Consider the following 16075-nt stretch of genomic DNA (forward strand, 5'->3'; position numbering starts at 1 on the left):
AAGATGACTCAAGCTGCTATGGGAAAAATACACTGTTAGACTCTCATAGAGAACTGATTACATTATGTTCAATATGTTTATATTTCTATCTCCTCTAGCAGAGGACCATGACTTCCTTGAAGGGGCCAAGTACAATATTGTCTTTATAGTTTCAGCAATTAGAGTAATAACTGGGACACACTGGGTACTCAATAAATACAGAATAGTTAACTTTGGAAGGTTCCCCTGCTTTTGCATTATTAAGTAAGTACCAACAAACTATACTTATTGTGAAAGAGAAGAAGAAAACAGAACTGTATATAACCCATAAGTGAGTATTTTTTATGTCTGGCTTAAAGGGTGTTACTAGAAGTGAAGATCGTACTAGGTACAAAGAATCACCCTGGTTCTAACTATTTACTATTTTGTCTTAGTTTTCATATTTCCAAGGATGTTATGTTGTTCAGATGGATTTCAGTGAAAGGAAAGGGTAGAATAATGGTGTCCTGGTGCCTCCAGAACAGACTGTCCCTCAGTTCTCCTAGATGGCATTTGATTCCACTGGTAATTCCAGATAATTTGTACTGTCTACTTCCTCCTTAAATGGGAACATTCTTTATAACTAGCTTAATTTCTGAAGCTCACATTAAAATCTGTTTTTCCTTCCTATTGATATTTAAATCAGACTAAGAAGAAATCAGAAATAGTCCTACTTGGGTACAGGGACATAAAGTAGGGACATGATCCTAAAAGGACTTTCTGTCCTTGGGATCCGATTACCTTTACATAAACAGACTCTAAAGGTACTAAAACACTATAAATATCTTGGGAATATAGATAGTATAAATTTTATTAAGTTCAGTACCATCATCTCCATGGATACTCAATAAATGTTGACGATAATAAAGGGCCTCTATCTCAGTTTTCTTTCATTTTCTTAAAGCAATGAGTTCTTTATGCTCTGAACAAATGCCTAATCTCTACACAAAATTGTATAGACATCATATTAGAAGGAAAATCATTCCTTATCTTAAATATTAAGTAAAACAAAATAGATATGCTAAGAAGTCTCTGTAATTGTTATAATGGCATATGAAAAGCCTCTTTGCTAGAGGGCTTGGAAAAAATGGAGAACTTACTGGCAATGAGTGAGTTTAATGAGTACATTTATATTACATACTAGAGGCTCAATGCACGAAAATTCGTGCAAGAATGGGCCTTCCTTCTCCTGTCTGCTGGCACCACCTTCGCTCTGGCTGGAGCTGCCTTTCCGCTCCAGCCCAGAGCCACCTTTCCGCCTTCCCACGCTTCCCAGAGGCCTGGAGCAGCTGAGGTGGTGTGGAACACCTGCGTCGTCACCATGGCGATGACACAAGAGTCCCGCCCCACCCCACCCCACCCCCAGCCGCTCCTGTGTATGCAAATTAACCCACCATCTTTGTTGGGTTAATTTGCATACTCACTCCTGATTGGCTGGTGGGCGTCGTGAAGGTACGGTCAATCAGCATGTTACTCTTTTATTAGTGTAGATTGTGCACATGTAACTGTGCACATATGGATTAAAATTTTCTCATTTCAAAATTATGTTTCAGTGGAAATTAGTACTCACCACCTTCAATTTGAGTGTGTTAACAATTATGATAGTGATCTTAGCAGCAACTAAGATGCACTGGGCAGTTAATACATGCTAGAAACTTGGCTAAGAGATTTATATGGCTTATTCATTAGTCCTACATATTTTATCAGCCCTGTTTTATTAATGAAGAAGTTGAGGTTCATAGAGGTTAAATAACTTGTCTCAAATCACATAATCTTCAAACTACTCATGGCCTCAAATGCAGGCTTATCAAACTCTAAAGTGCCTATTCTCAACTATATTCCACTGACTGTGCCTCCCTGTAGAAGAAACTAGAGAAATAGAACATTTCACTAGATGGCATCATTTCTTTATTCTACTGGTTAATTAAGATGGTTCTACCATGTTCACCATCAATGTATAATCAGAGAAACACAGGATGAGGGATCCTAGAGAGACATTTCAGTGATCTAGGTGCCAAACCACCCAAAAATGTAGCAGCTTAAAACATTAACAATCATTTCACTATTACTCATTATTTCTGTGGGTCAGCAAGTCAAAGAAGAGGTTGGCTGGGCAGTTCTGGCTAATAGTCTCTCTAACATGGCTGTGGTCAAAAAGTGGTTAGAGCTGGCCTGGCAGGGGGCTGGCCAGACATCTCTCTCTCTTTATAACTCTGAGTCTCAGTCTCTCCAGATGCACTACCTTGGGCTTTCTTACAGCTTGGGGGCTCAAGGCAGCTGAACTGCTTACCCAAAGGCTGAAGCATTTTAGCTAACAAGGCCCCAGAAGTCACACAACACACCCACCACTAGATTCTACTGGCTACAGCAAGTCATACGCCTGCCCAGATGGAAGGGGAAAGGACTGGGCTCCATCTACTGAGGATGAAGTGGCAAGGATCAACCAAGAAGAGTATGTAAAAAGGGAGATATCACTGAGGCCATCTTTGGAAAACAGAATCTACTACTAGAACACAGAATTCAACACTCTCATTTTATAGATAAGAAAACTGAGTTTACAGATAAAATAAGAACATCCAAGACAGCTCATTTCACTTTAATACTCAGAATTTCTAATAACTCTTTTAAGCCTTAATTCACTAAGACAATTTGCTGTTTTACCTCAAGATTATTTGATATTGTTTGAATACACCAAAGACTTTTCACATTCATCTGAATAAAAAGCATAGATAATGCAAAACTTCAGGTCAAGTAGCATTTCAGGTGTATTTCATGTGTTCTCTTTACTCCAGAACCAAAGAACCTTAGACTTGGAAAGACTCATGCATTTAGTTCAGACTCCTACCTCTTACAAGAGGTACTCCTACCTCTAACCACAAAGTACTTCCTATAGCTGGCCAGCTTTATCAACCCATGCTGCTTTCTTTCTTGGAGTAGAAATCTTTCTATGAATATCACCCATTATCACTAGATCTTTCTTATGAAACATACCAAACAAATCTGTTCTTTTTCTAGAGGACCACTGAAAGCATCAACATTCAAAGTCAGGACCTCTCTGTAGTGAGGCATAATTTCCCAACGGCCCACCTGCTAGTTCCTATGCATCACATTCTTTCCAATATGTCCCTAATGGCATTCTCTGAATACACTCTTTTAAAATAGGGCACTGACTCATGAACAGAACAGTTCAAATATAGTCACCAGTGCAGAAAACAAGCAAAAAGCCCATTGCTTTCAGCATGTAGGCACAACCCATCTAAAGCAGCCCAAGGATGCTCTCAGGATAGCTGACATTCTACATATTTTGGTTGAACTTGTGGTCAGGTTACATGCCCTAGCCTCTAAATTAATACTCATCTTGCTGCTACCAAATTAGATTTTTCCAGGATTAAATGAGACTTTACACATTGTCATAAAATTTCATCTACTTAGTTTTGGCTAAATGTCCCAGCTTAGATTATTTTGAACCTTGGTTTTGTTATCAATGGTCAAGTGATGACAAGAATTATTGAAGTCATCATTGATGACAAACAATAAACTTTAGACATTAAATATATTATTTGGCCTGGTTGTGAACTTAGCTTTAAATTTATCTATAACTAAAAGTTCTTCACTAGAAGGTTAGTCAATACTAGGCTGGAAAATCTGCCCAACTCTTGAATGCTGATGCCCAGATCTGGGGTGAGGAGGAGAAGGCAAAGTGATAGGAGTTGCAGGAATGGGAGAGGTTCAAATTCAAGAGTCTATATCCCATAAACCATTTACAAAACTCAACCCAATTCATAAATATACGTCATTAACATGAAAATTCAGAAGTAAGGAGAAATAATAATGTTCAATTCAAAGACATTTCAAGTAAAAATGAAAAGGTCTCTTCTTTTCCCAATGATCTCCTTAGGGCAGCTTATAGTACTAGAAGAAAGAATGGTCCAAAATACCCCATGAATTCAACAAACCAAAAAAGAAGGATCTGCTTAAAGTTCATTTTCAGACTTGACGATCAGTAAGAAATGAAAAAGAACAGGGATTCATGATAATTCACAATAAAGGGACACAAAGCATAAAAAAAGTCATGCTTTGGTTCAAAAAGCAAAAGCCATCAGGAGAATTCAAGGAAGTGATCATTAATTGGGTATCCTGGGAGAATATAATTCTCACTACATTTCTAATTCAATCAGGCAAAGAGACTGACAATTATTTTGCCAAGAGACTATGTCAGAAAAATGTTGTTTGGAGAAACAAAGTAGGAATGCTGGTAATACGTTGTAATTCCTTGATATGGTTCAGGAGTATTTTCTCTAGTGATAAGGCTGAATCAGGAAACAAGCTGGATAGAGGAAGGAAACTGGTAAGGTGGGGGAGGGAAAAAATGAGGGAATTAAAAAAAAAAAGGAACATCAGGAAGTTCAACCAGATAGGAACTAATGGAATTTGTTTTTCAATGTCTCTGATTCCAACTTGCAAACCAAGTGAGAAAAGACACACACACACACACACACACACACACTGGCCAGCACAAGTACCTGCTGCAGGTCTCCAGGGGCCCTAGTAATTTCAATTCAATATAATTGATCACTTCTTTGTCTCTGTAGAAAGTGCAAACACCTCTAATTTAGGTGCACTCCAATCCAGAGTTACTGTCTTCTGATTAATATAGTACAAAAATGGTGGGGAAAAGAAGGACTTGAAAATTAAAAATGTATGGAAATATATAACCAGCCATTCCCACACTGAAGAGTTTATTAGAAGTTTTCACGGTAATTGATAGTTTGTGATGGTCCTTCACTGTTTAAGCAAGCAGTTCTGAACAGCCAGATCCGGCTAGGGAAGCAGTGCTCCAGGCAGCCTCGTGGCTTAAAGGAACACCAAGTGCCAATAAAGTGAACATAGTCCCTGAAAAGACAGGAAGCCTTTAACTCCTGTAGCCATGGAAAACAGTCAAGCCTATGAAAAACTATTCTAGAGGGAAGTGCAATGTCTGAAAGCTCATTTCTGGCAAATGGGATTGACTTTTAAAAACATAAAATGGCATAGCACACATTCATTCAGTAATGCCTTCTCAAAAATCTGTGTGCTTGGCATAGAACTGGAAATTAGCTGATGAATATTTCTACTCTCAAAGAAGATAGTTGTTTACTGATCAAAATATTTCAAGTATTTAATTTTGAAACTATACAAACCATGAGTAGCAATTCAGTCCATTTAAAAGAAGAGAAGAACAATGAGACTTCAATTTACTGAATCCCTACCATGCACCAAGCACTGAATTTATCACATGCTGGGGACCCTGAAATAAGTACAACAGAGGTCCTCCCTCTCTCTTTAAGTGGTTCACTGTCCAGCCCATGTGATAGATGAAAAAATCCACCTATAAAAATATAGCAGATAGATTTCTCCATCAGACGCATGAGGGTCAGAGAGAGGATAGAAAGCGTCATTTAAATTTCATAAATGTGTCCTAGACATCTTAGTAAATGTTTAGCTTCGATTGTTTATTTTGATGTTATTTTATTTTATTTCTGTATGTTATATGGAAAATTAAGGATTCAGATTCTTGGCTTGGCACAGTTTGTTTGATTACATAATACAAGGCTCACTCCTATTACTACCCTAACAAAGAAAATTTTCATTTGAAGTGATTTTTTTATTTTAACTAGGAAGAGATTTTTATGCACAGTCCTGGACTTTAAAGCTCTTTTTCGGATCAAGGACTCCTTTGAAAAACTGATAAAAGCACTGAACTTTAGATACATACATGCACACATGCCCACACACATCTTCATGCAATTTAAAGGAGCTCACCAACCTCACTAAGTAAGTGCACTCCGAGGTACTGCCCAAGGAGCTTTCCTATACCGACGTGTTACAGATGACAAAACTATCACATAATGATGATACCACTTTGTATTTATACACCACTTTACAGTTTGATACATTTGCAAAATTACTAAAGTAAATGACTTAATTGACAGGTTTGGACTTTTTAAAGACATCAAACAATCTGCTTTCTACAAGGCTTTCTCTAAAGACCCCTAGATAGAAGACATAAAATCCAGCATGAATAACAGTGGAGGTAGGTCATGGAAACTATAATCAGCCCTTAAAACTTGTGTATTGATCATTATTGATATGAGCAGACTCAGCATCAAACTGAGAGAGATCAGACTGTTCACACATATTCTACTTCAAATAGACATTTCTGTTGGCACAGTGGTTGCTGGGGATAGGGACGGTAGGGGAGGGGAAGTGACTATGAGGGAGATCTCTGTGGTGGGAGGATAGTCTGCATCTTAATCGAGAACAAGGTTACAGGATCCACAAGTGTGATAAAGTGGCACAGAACTATGCACAAACATTGTACCAATGTGAATTTGTGGTTTTCATCTGCACTATAGTTATGCCAGATGTAACCACTGGGATAACTGGTTGAAGGGCACATTGGACCCCTCTGAACCTCTGAATATCTTTGCAACTTCCTGTGTGTTTATAATTATTTCAAAATTAAAAGCTTAAAGAAAATCCTCGTTATTAATCAAGAGCTGGTGATATTTTTTAAATAAAATATATTCAGATCATTCATTTCATTTGAGAGACCAGAAAATGCACAAGTAACACAGTGTCTATGCCACAGAAACTCACACTAGCTCTTTCTGAATTCAGCCTACAGCTCCAATGACAAAGTAAAATCGTTCCCAAAGCTGGCCCAGGCATTTGTAACATGCCCTAAACCCACAACCGTTCAACTCTGCCTGAAGGCAAGGCGGATGTTTTAAGAGTCAAACATTATTTTCAGCAAAATGAGAATAACAGCCAATCATTTTCCCCACAAAGTTATGATAAAGTATTAACTACTTGTCTCTGACAAAATCTAAAGGAAAACTTCTAAAGCACAACTAAATCATTTAGATATAGATTTTTTAAAATGCAATAAAAGTTCATTGTCACTGGCAGTGTTGTGCTAGAGGGAAAGGACTCTGTGGATTTAAATCCCATTGTGCCACTTTGGAGCTCTGTAACAAATACTTCTGAGCCTCGGTTTCCTCGTTGCTAAAAAGGTGCTAATAATGCCGACTTCATAGGATTGTTAGGAGGATTAAATGAGATACTATCATAAGTGCCTAGCATAATGTCTGGCACACAGATGATTGATAAACTTGTAATTCTGTTATTGTAACAGTCAGGGGGTGTAGAGATTAGTAAGTATGGGCTATTGTGAGAGATATATGTTGCCCCAAGCGAGACATGGTCAATGTCCAAGATTCTTTAAATCTAGACGCAAGGACCACATCAATGTCAGCACCTTATCCAGAGCACCAGAGAGGCCTTTCTGCTTTAACCTTCGATGCTGCCATGGCTTCTGAGATTCTTCAGGTATGTGACCTACAGCAGCACCTTTGCCTTGGCAATGCCAAATACAATTCAGGCCAATGTTGCTATGGGGGTCAAAGGAGTAAAAACAAAGCAATATTCTTCCCAACTGCGAACAGGAGCCAAAAGAGGTTGTATTTTCAAACAGATCTGATCAAAGGCCTTCCGCCTTTGGCTATGAGGGCTGTTGTAACTAACAGGTAAGGTTTCTTAGCAACAGTTTATTCAGGTGTGCCTCAATAAAAGCAAACTCCATATATGAAAATCTTGGTATATGTAAAATTTAAAAGAAACTCTGACTTTCAGTTTGTTGTTTGAAAATGTGACTAGACTTAAAGACACTTTATCTTATCTATACCTACAGGAATATGGCAAATGTAAAATACTGTGGTGACCAGCCTACTCAGCAAGCACCACCAGCACCACCACCACCATCATCACCACCTGGGAACTCCCGGAGAAGCAGAATCTTGGGTCCCACCCACCCTCACGAACCAGAATTTGCAGGTTAACAAAATCCCCAGATTTATGTACACATTAAGATTTGAGAAGCCCTGTCCTAGCCAATACTCATGACCCTCAAGCCAGAAGTCCACAAATACAGGGTGGGGCAAAAGTAGGTTTACAGCTTGTGAGTATGCGAAACAGTTTATTCTTGTATTATTATTTATTAATTAATGTATTATTTTTCCTATGAACAGCTGTAAAACTACTTTTGCCCATCCTGTATAGTTACACATCCAGGCTTTGACTAGTGGTTCTCAATCCTTACTCCTTATTACACATTAGAATAATCATCTCGATCGTCTGGGTAGGCTTTTTCTTTTTTTAATTAAAATTTTTTTCTTCTTTTTTTAATACTTATGCATGGACCTTAACCCAAGATTTGGATTTGACTGGTCTGGGGTGGAACCCTGGCATTAGCATTTTTTTAAAAAGCTCCTTAGGTGATTCGAGTGCAAGTGCTGCTGAGAACCACAGCGACAGATCAAGAGCCGGGCTGGGACATAAACCCACCCTGCCAGACACTTAGGATCCCAGAAGGATTTCTCAGAAGAAAACATCAAACTGTTTATCATAACTTTGTGGGGAATGAAGACTGAGATGTACCTGGATGTAAATCTTGCACAAAACACAGTGTATCTTTTCTACACCAACTGCACCCAATAGATTTTCCCTGGGTTAGTAGTGGGCAATTATTTCTGAAGCTCCTCAAACACAGGCTCATTTTAACATGATCACAAATGACCACACCACCAAAAAGTCAAGTAACATCAAACTGTTGAGAATCTCATGGCACCTAACACCAGTAAGTCCTCCAGTAAATGTCCGCCGAGGATTAGAACCCTCTAATCTCTGTAACGAAAACCTTTCTTGTGCTTACCAAATAAATTCTTTTCACATTCTACTAAAAGCCCATAGGTGATATCTCCTTCCCTGACCTGTTCAACTGTAAAATTGCAAAGAGTGAGCTGGAGAAGAGGAGGGTTGGGGTAGTAGGGGTTGGCAGCAGGGAGAAAAGGGAGGATCAAGGGATCCAAGAACACAAGGATTTGGAAGAGCCTGTGCAGCAGGAATGCTAGTCTGAGAGTGGGGACAGAAAGGTTAGCATCGGGGCTCCAGGATGTGGCCATGGAGGGGCTGTTAGGACAGAGCAGAGGTGAGTTTCCTTGGCCATCCTGAGTTACTGACGATGGTCAAAGGAGGGTTTCGAGAGGAAGACTGAGATAAGGCAGATGCAAAGTCTTTAGTGAACAGGCAGAGGGCCTAATCCAGGTCACACACTAACCAAGAGGTGTGACCAGAAGCAGGTTGTCTGATGACCTCAGCTCTTTCCAGCAGCCTCTTGAGAATGAAGCATCCAGCATGACCTGATATCAGAACACCTCCTCCCTAATGACCCACCTGCCTTTGGCATGACTCAGCCGACCTGCAGGCACCACCCCTCGGCAAGCTGTGTGGCCTAGGTTCCTTTCTGGGGCCTGCTTCCTCTGTCCTCACTGCCAAAGGTATAGGGTCAGAAAAGTGCTAAAAGACTAAAAATTTAGTCCCAAAATTTCTAATAACTGGTCATTCCAAACTCTTTGAAAACAATATTAAGAAACAAATAACTATCATCCAGGGGAAATCTGTCCGTCTGGAGAAATATGAGAAATAAATGAAACAAGACTTTTTTATTTTATAGTCACCAAGGGCCTTGGCTAAGAACCAATCCTATATAATAAAAGGCTAATATGCAAATCGACCAAATGGCAGAATGACCAGTCACTATGATGAGCACTGACCACCAGGGGGCAGATGCTCAACACAGGAGCTGCCCCCTGTTAGTCAGTGTGCTTCCACAGGGGAAGCGCTGCTCAGCCAGAAGCCCGGCTCATGGCTGGCAAGCGAGGTGGCAGTGGCGGGAGCCTCTACCACTCCATGGCAGCGCTAAAGATGTCCGACTCTGGGGAGCGGGCCTAAGCCAGCAGTTGGACATCCCCCAAGGGCTCCCGGACTGGAAGAGGGCACAGAACCGGTTGAGGGACCCCCCAAGTGCACGAATTTCGTGCACTGGGCCTCTAGTATAGGAATATAAGTATGCCATACTAGATCAGCTGAGTAATAGCTGTAGCAACCATATACTCCAGATTTTCATAGACAGCATCAATTTTAAATATTGTGATCCCATTATCTCTAAAAAAAAATCCATGTTTTAATAATTCTAATATTGACATCCCAACTACATCCAGGGCTGTTTCTCACAGTTGAAACTGGTCCCCAAAAAATGTTGTGCTATATTGCACAACCCGATTTAATAGTTAGAATTATGAGTTATAGATTCATCCTGTTTAAGGTACAGTTCAGTCACCCTATTCTTATCTTCTAATTCTGAAACAAACAGTATTATGCAGTGGAAAAAATACTGCATCTAAATCCCTTCCAGACTCAATGCTGATCCAACACTGTTTCAAAATGTTTTAAAATGGAACAGACCAGAACTGTAGTTCACATGTGATGTTCTTCCTCCCCAGGCCATATTCCAAATAGAGAGATGCAGTCTGAGCAAAGCTAACAAAATCGCTGCATGCGACCTCTCTCTCCTGCAGACGGGAGAGATATACTTTCCCCTTGAATAAGTCAGCCATAGGATTCATCCCCGAGTTTAGTCTAGTGCTCATACAACAACAATAAAACCCAGATAACACACATCCCTTTTAGAGATTCCTTATAAAACATACTGTCTACCAACTGTTAAGGAGGCTCACATTTAGCCTTTGTTAGAAGCCTCTAAAAGGTTTTTTTTTTTTTTTTTTGGTAACTTTGTCTGAAAACTACTATTCATAATAAACAGTTCTATACACAGTTGAAAATCAAACTGTGGAAATAGAACATATCAGCTATATGGTAGCTTAATACCTCGGGAGTCTTCTTAGTCTGTCTTTTCCCAAAAACGCAGTCCAGGTCTGTTCTGCTCCGAGATGATAGATCCTTCCCTGGAAAAACAACACGGTGCCTTTGAGTCACACCAATCTTTCTACCAGACAGAGCACAAACATGAGCTGTGGAACTCCTGAAAGCAAAATGAGTTTTTTAAAAGAAACCATTCTGTAAACTACTGACCTCTGTCTCCCCTACACAGATGACAATTCTTTAATTAACTAATAACATGAAATTTTAAAATAACTTAAAAATCAAATAAATGTTTGAGAAGCAGGACTGCTGACATTCTCTTAATGGTGGAAACTAAGAGCGTGGAGACTGAGAGGGGAACTAAATTCTAAAGCCAGCTCCACTCCTGGCATACCTTCAAGGTGCTGTTTGTGTGTCTCTGGATCCCCCATGTATAAAATAGATCTTACTGACTTCAAGGAGACATGAGCTACTTATGTAGGATCATGAAATGCAGACTAGAAAAAGTTGCTGGATAGAGAACTTCAAAACCGTACATGCACATATGAATGAGAACACACTGCATTTGACATGCAGGAGCTCAATAGTTACTGAATAACTGAAAATTTAAAAAGAATAAATGCAAATAAAAAGTCCTGGATGAGGGTGAAAGAGTTTGCTATATCAGCTTTAAATAATAGGATACACGATAAAAGCAGGAAATGAAATGGCTTCTCACAAAAACAGTCAAAAGACCCATGATTCTTCTTAAAATCGCTAAACTCTAACTTAACTTCAAACCACAAACCAAGTAATTTAAAATTCACTTTTTGGAATTTCCACTTCTACCAAAAATACTCTGTGAGCAGTCGACCAAATCCATTCCCATTTGTCAAGTTCAGGTAAATGCCTTTTAAAATGTAACTGCTTACATGTAAGTCTTAAGGTTCTGGGGGAGTAGGCTCTGGGTTAGACACAGGAATTTTCATTTTGAGTTGGAAGGCCGAGTTCCACTGTCAGACTCACTTCTTGGTTTCCTGTAGCAAAATTGACTTGGCACAGTAATGTCATGACCCAGAAGGTTCTAGTTCACTGACTATCACTGGGGCATTCAAATATGATATTGCTCAGTGACTCCATGAAATTAAAAAAACAAAACACCCTTCGATTAATGCAAAGCCAGGTGCCAAAACCAGTTTCATAGGCAGCAATTTCAACGGTCCAGTCAGTACGACCTGTTCCCATCCGGAAGAACATGCTCCTCTGTGGTTCTACGCGGCTCTCTCCTTTCCTGCTGAGCTAGAAAGGAGGCTTCCTGGTTCTAAGAGATTATTTAGTAGAACCCAGACAAAACACCCCAAAGGAAACCAACTTTAGAACAAAACGAAGCACATCCAGATAGGAACTCAGAAAATAAACCAGAAGAGGGGGGAATAAAATCGGCCGTGGAGGTGAGAGGTGGACAAACCCTCAGCAGGTCTAGAGATCTATTCTTATCTTTGTCATAAGCATAAGCAGAGCACATTCAGGGTGGCAGTTTCTACTTCAGGAAAAGGAGTTGTCCTTAGTTCAAAATATGTATTGGTCATCTATTGTAAACTATCTTCTGAATTGGAACAGATACTTGAAAAGAAATGCAAATAAAGATCTCTTTTACAGCAATGCAACTAAAAGGAATGCTGGAAGGATTCAGGAAAAGAGGGTACATGCAAGATTATGATTTTAAAACAGGATGACAAAGTATGGCCCCACAGAGATGAAAAGCAAATCTCAAAATCGAAGGGAAAAGTGCCCGGCTGGTAGAGACAGTGAGCTGTACCAATGAAGGTGCAAGTATTTCTACAGTGTTGGTGACTGGTTCTTGTATCAGACATTTTTATCCTTTAGCAAAGTCCACTTAAGTAAATGTAGAAACCAGGATTGTTACAGGCTTTGCTCTGGACTTGATCTGGAAAACAAAACACAGAGAAGAATTAAGAGTCAGAGACCGAGGGAAGGAACTTTAAGGTAGATAAAGATGGAAGATGGAAGCAATATTGAAATAGTTATTAGTTAATAGTCCTGGTTGAATAGTTTATAAATGATATAAATTTATGGCCACATTTAAATAAAATATACATATTTTTAAAAATATATTTTTATTGATTTCAGAAAGGAAGGGAGAGGGAGTGAGAGATAGAAACACCAATGATGAGAGAGAATCACTGATCGGCTGCCTCCTGCACACCCCACACCAGGGATCGAACCTGTAACCCGGGCATGTGCCCTGACCAGGAATCGAACAGTGATCTCCTGGATCACAGGCTGATGCTCAACCACTGAACTACGCCACCGGGACAAAATATTCATATTAAAAAAAAGAGTTTAAAAGTTTCTTGGTCTCAGTTCTGAATGACAGTCAAATCACAGGAAATACTGCTGATAAGCTTAGATCTTAGAGAAAATGGCAATCAGAAATTGAACAGACTAGGAAATATGTTATCTGTCTGGATTTGGTTCACATATCTATCAATCTTCAATTGGCCATAACATTTCAAGAACCAGGAAACAGTGCTTCCAGTGGTTAAGATGATGTAACAAAGGTCCATGAAAGGATGAGCAGATGAAAAAGCACTTTATGATCATTTTAGCTGTTTTCCTAACCATCATGAGTATCAGGTTTTCCAATCTATCAGAGTAAAAAGTTGGAAGGGAGGAATGTTACTGCTATTGGTAGATACATGTATAACATCAAGAAGTTCACACGGGAAGCAAAGGACACTATGAAAAATACACAAACACATAAGAACTTAAGAATCACAAAGATTTGGAGCCTTTCAGTTTAAGGACAGAAGTCACATAGAACCCAGCAAGTTCTAAAGAGAAAATTGTATTACAGCACTGTATTATAACTGAGGTGCAAAAAACCTGAGTTTTTCTATTCAGAGTAAAGGGGCAAGGGTAAAGAATGCAGGTTTGAGAAATAGGTTGATTATAATAAAAAATTAAAGGGCATGTAGGTAGCTTCACTTGCTTAGAAAATTCATATGAATTCCCCAATCAAGAAGGATAAAACAAACAATATTATATTTTGGGTTTTTAAATGAAAACACCTGAGACTGACAAGCCTAGGACAGAGATTATGGCAACTTCCCTGCAAGGATAATGTCAGAAACCAGGAAATGGGAAAGAATCAGAGCAGAAGGTGAAATAATAAGAGAATCAGAATTTTTTGAGATGGTGCTACTTTATATTTAAATGTAAAAAAAAATCAGAAGAGGAAACTTAAGGCCCATTACTAGCAGAGTCCAACTGTAGGAGGAGGGGTGGAGTTAACCATGCTAGATGTACCAGTTTGTTTTTCCAGACTAGCAAGACAACTACCAGGACCTGTGTTGTACGTGTAGTTTCCTTGTTTAAGAAGCAAAAAATCTACAAATACTAGATAGTCACAGGGATAAGAACTCTGAGTAAATAAATTACCATGATGAAGTTGTACACTATAGTTTAATAAGCAACTTTTTATCCACCCATTGCACAACGGGGGGCGGGAAGGGGCGATAAAGCAATGCTCTCAACAACTGCTCACTGTATATAAAAAAACGGTTTTATAGAAATTGATTTTCCCTATTTATAAATTTTCCTCTCTGCAGATATGTCATTGCCAAACTATTTTCAAATTAAAAGAAACCATGCTGAAGTTAGGCTTTTAAATAAATATAGATGAAATTAACTTTTTAAATTATTTAATAAATTATTTCAAATTAAAATTATAAACTTGGGACTAGAGAAAGAAATAATGTATCAGAACTAAAATGGTTGCCAATACTGATGCAATAACAAATTTTACAATGCTATTTGCTACTGTAATCTTACTAAAATAAAACCTTTATCTTCACTCTTCACACTAAGCTAAATAAAATGCCACTTTCCCATGTTTTAATTTCCTGGACCACAAACAAAGTTATAATACGAATCATCCTCATTCAATAAGTCAATTACTTTCATTATGAGCATACCCACAGGCTAAAATCCTTATTATCCATAATGCTGAACAATCAAAAGTTCCATACAATGGGGTCATTACTAATAAGTCATAAAACAGAACCTATTTTAGAACTCAATAATGTCTTAAAAATCTTTCCTCACTTTACAAAAGAGGAAACTGAGTCTGAAAGAAGGAAGGTGGTTAAGGGATTTGTCTGAGAGAGTGACGGCCAGCACCAGGTTTCCTGTGACCTAAGACAGCCTACCTTAGAGGAAACAGAGTTTATCATTCATATCCGGTGACAATAGTGGCTCTACAAGAACAAATTTATTTTATGCAAATAAAGAACTTTAAAATAATCTTTCCCTGTATATTGTTAAGATGGATGGGAAATAATTGTCTTCTTCACTACTTGGATTTCTGCCTCTTTCTCCCATCTTTCTACTTATTCCCAATCTGCATTTCTGTTTTCTTACTCAGTCTCCTCTACTTTCTCAGAATATACCTGGAACTCTCTTCCCCGTATACCAATGTCCCCGCCTCCCCAAGCAAGGCTAATAAGTAGGCACACCTCATCTTAAAAGAGAAAGAATGAAGGCACAACACACCACGCAGGTTGACAGGGTCACCTGGCAAGGGAGTGGCTTAACTAGAAATAGAGAAATAGAAAGCAGATACTCCCGGCACCCATTAGATTAAGGTAGATTAATGAGGTTTATCCTGGCTTCAGCAAATGCTTCAGATGAACTCATGCATGTAGTCGGGTACTAAAAGAAAATTAGAAGATTTTATTTGCAAAAGTGAAAGCTTAAAAGGATGCCATACCGTCCAAAAGATACAGGCACACTTTTAATGACACAAATTTGCTCAGTACTCTTCTGCTGTATCTCTTCTTTTCCTATAGGGTCTAATGAGAAAAGGAGGGACATTTAAGAGGCTGACCTTCAGCCTCTCCTCAAAAGGACTGAAGCGTCAGCAAGGCCTGTCTTCTGTCCTGTAGCAGGTCGGGGGGGAGAGAAACCCTGATTGGAAGCCATAGAGGAAAACCACAGAGGTTCTAGCCTGAGAGAAAGAGGGATGACAGGAAGAGCCATACAAACCACACCCACTGGGACGGGCCAGAAGGAAGCACCAGTGTCTCCTCGCACACATTCCTGAAGCTAGTCAGCTCCCCACTCCATTCAGCTCTGTCGTGGGCTCTCATTTACAACAATCTCATTCCTACCTTTTGGGGTCCTGTGCCCCAGTGAGAACCACCATTAGTAGTTTAAATTGGTGGGAATTTCAGCTCCCACTGCTATTCAGGCAGGTTCTAGGAGTTAGGGAATTCCCAATCATGTCAACAAGACT

At 39.2% G+C, this 16075-nt stretch overlaps 1 protein-coding gene across 1 annotated transcript in view; it reads right to left on the reverse strand.

The window, feature by feature from the left end:
• PINX1 (PIN2 (TERF1) interacting telomerase inhibitor 1) overlaps positions 1–16075 on the reverse strand; it is a 78752-nt gene that overhangs the window by 44739 nt on the left and 17938 nt on the right. The window contains exon 6 of the mRNA XM_008150760.3: positions 10786–10862. Within this exon, the coding sequence (XP_008148982.2) occupies positions 10786–10862 (77 nt within the window). The remainder of the gene's footprint in view (positions 1–10785; positions 10863–16075) is intronic.

The sequence above is a fragment of the Eptesicus fuscus genome, chromosome 6, assembly GCF_027574615.1.
Source record: "Eptesicus fuscus isolate TK198812 chromosome 6, DD_ASM_mEF_20220401, whole genome shotgun sequence".
Taxonomy (NCBI): Eukaryota; Metazoa; Chordata; class Mammalia; order Chiroptera; family Vespertilionidae; genus Eptesicus; species Eptesicus fuscus.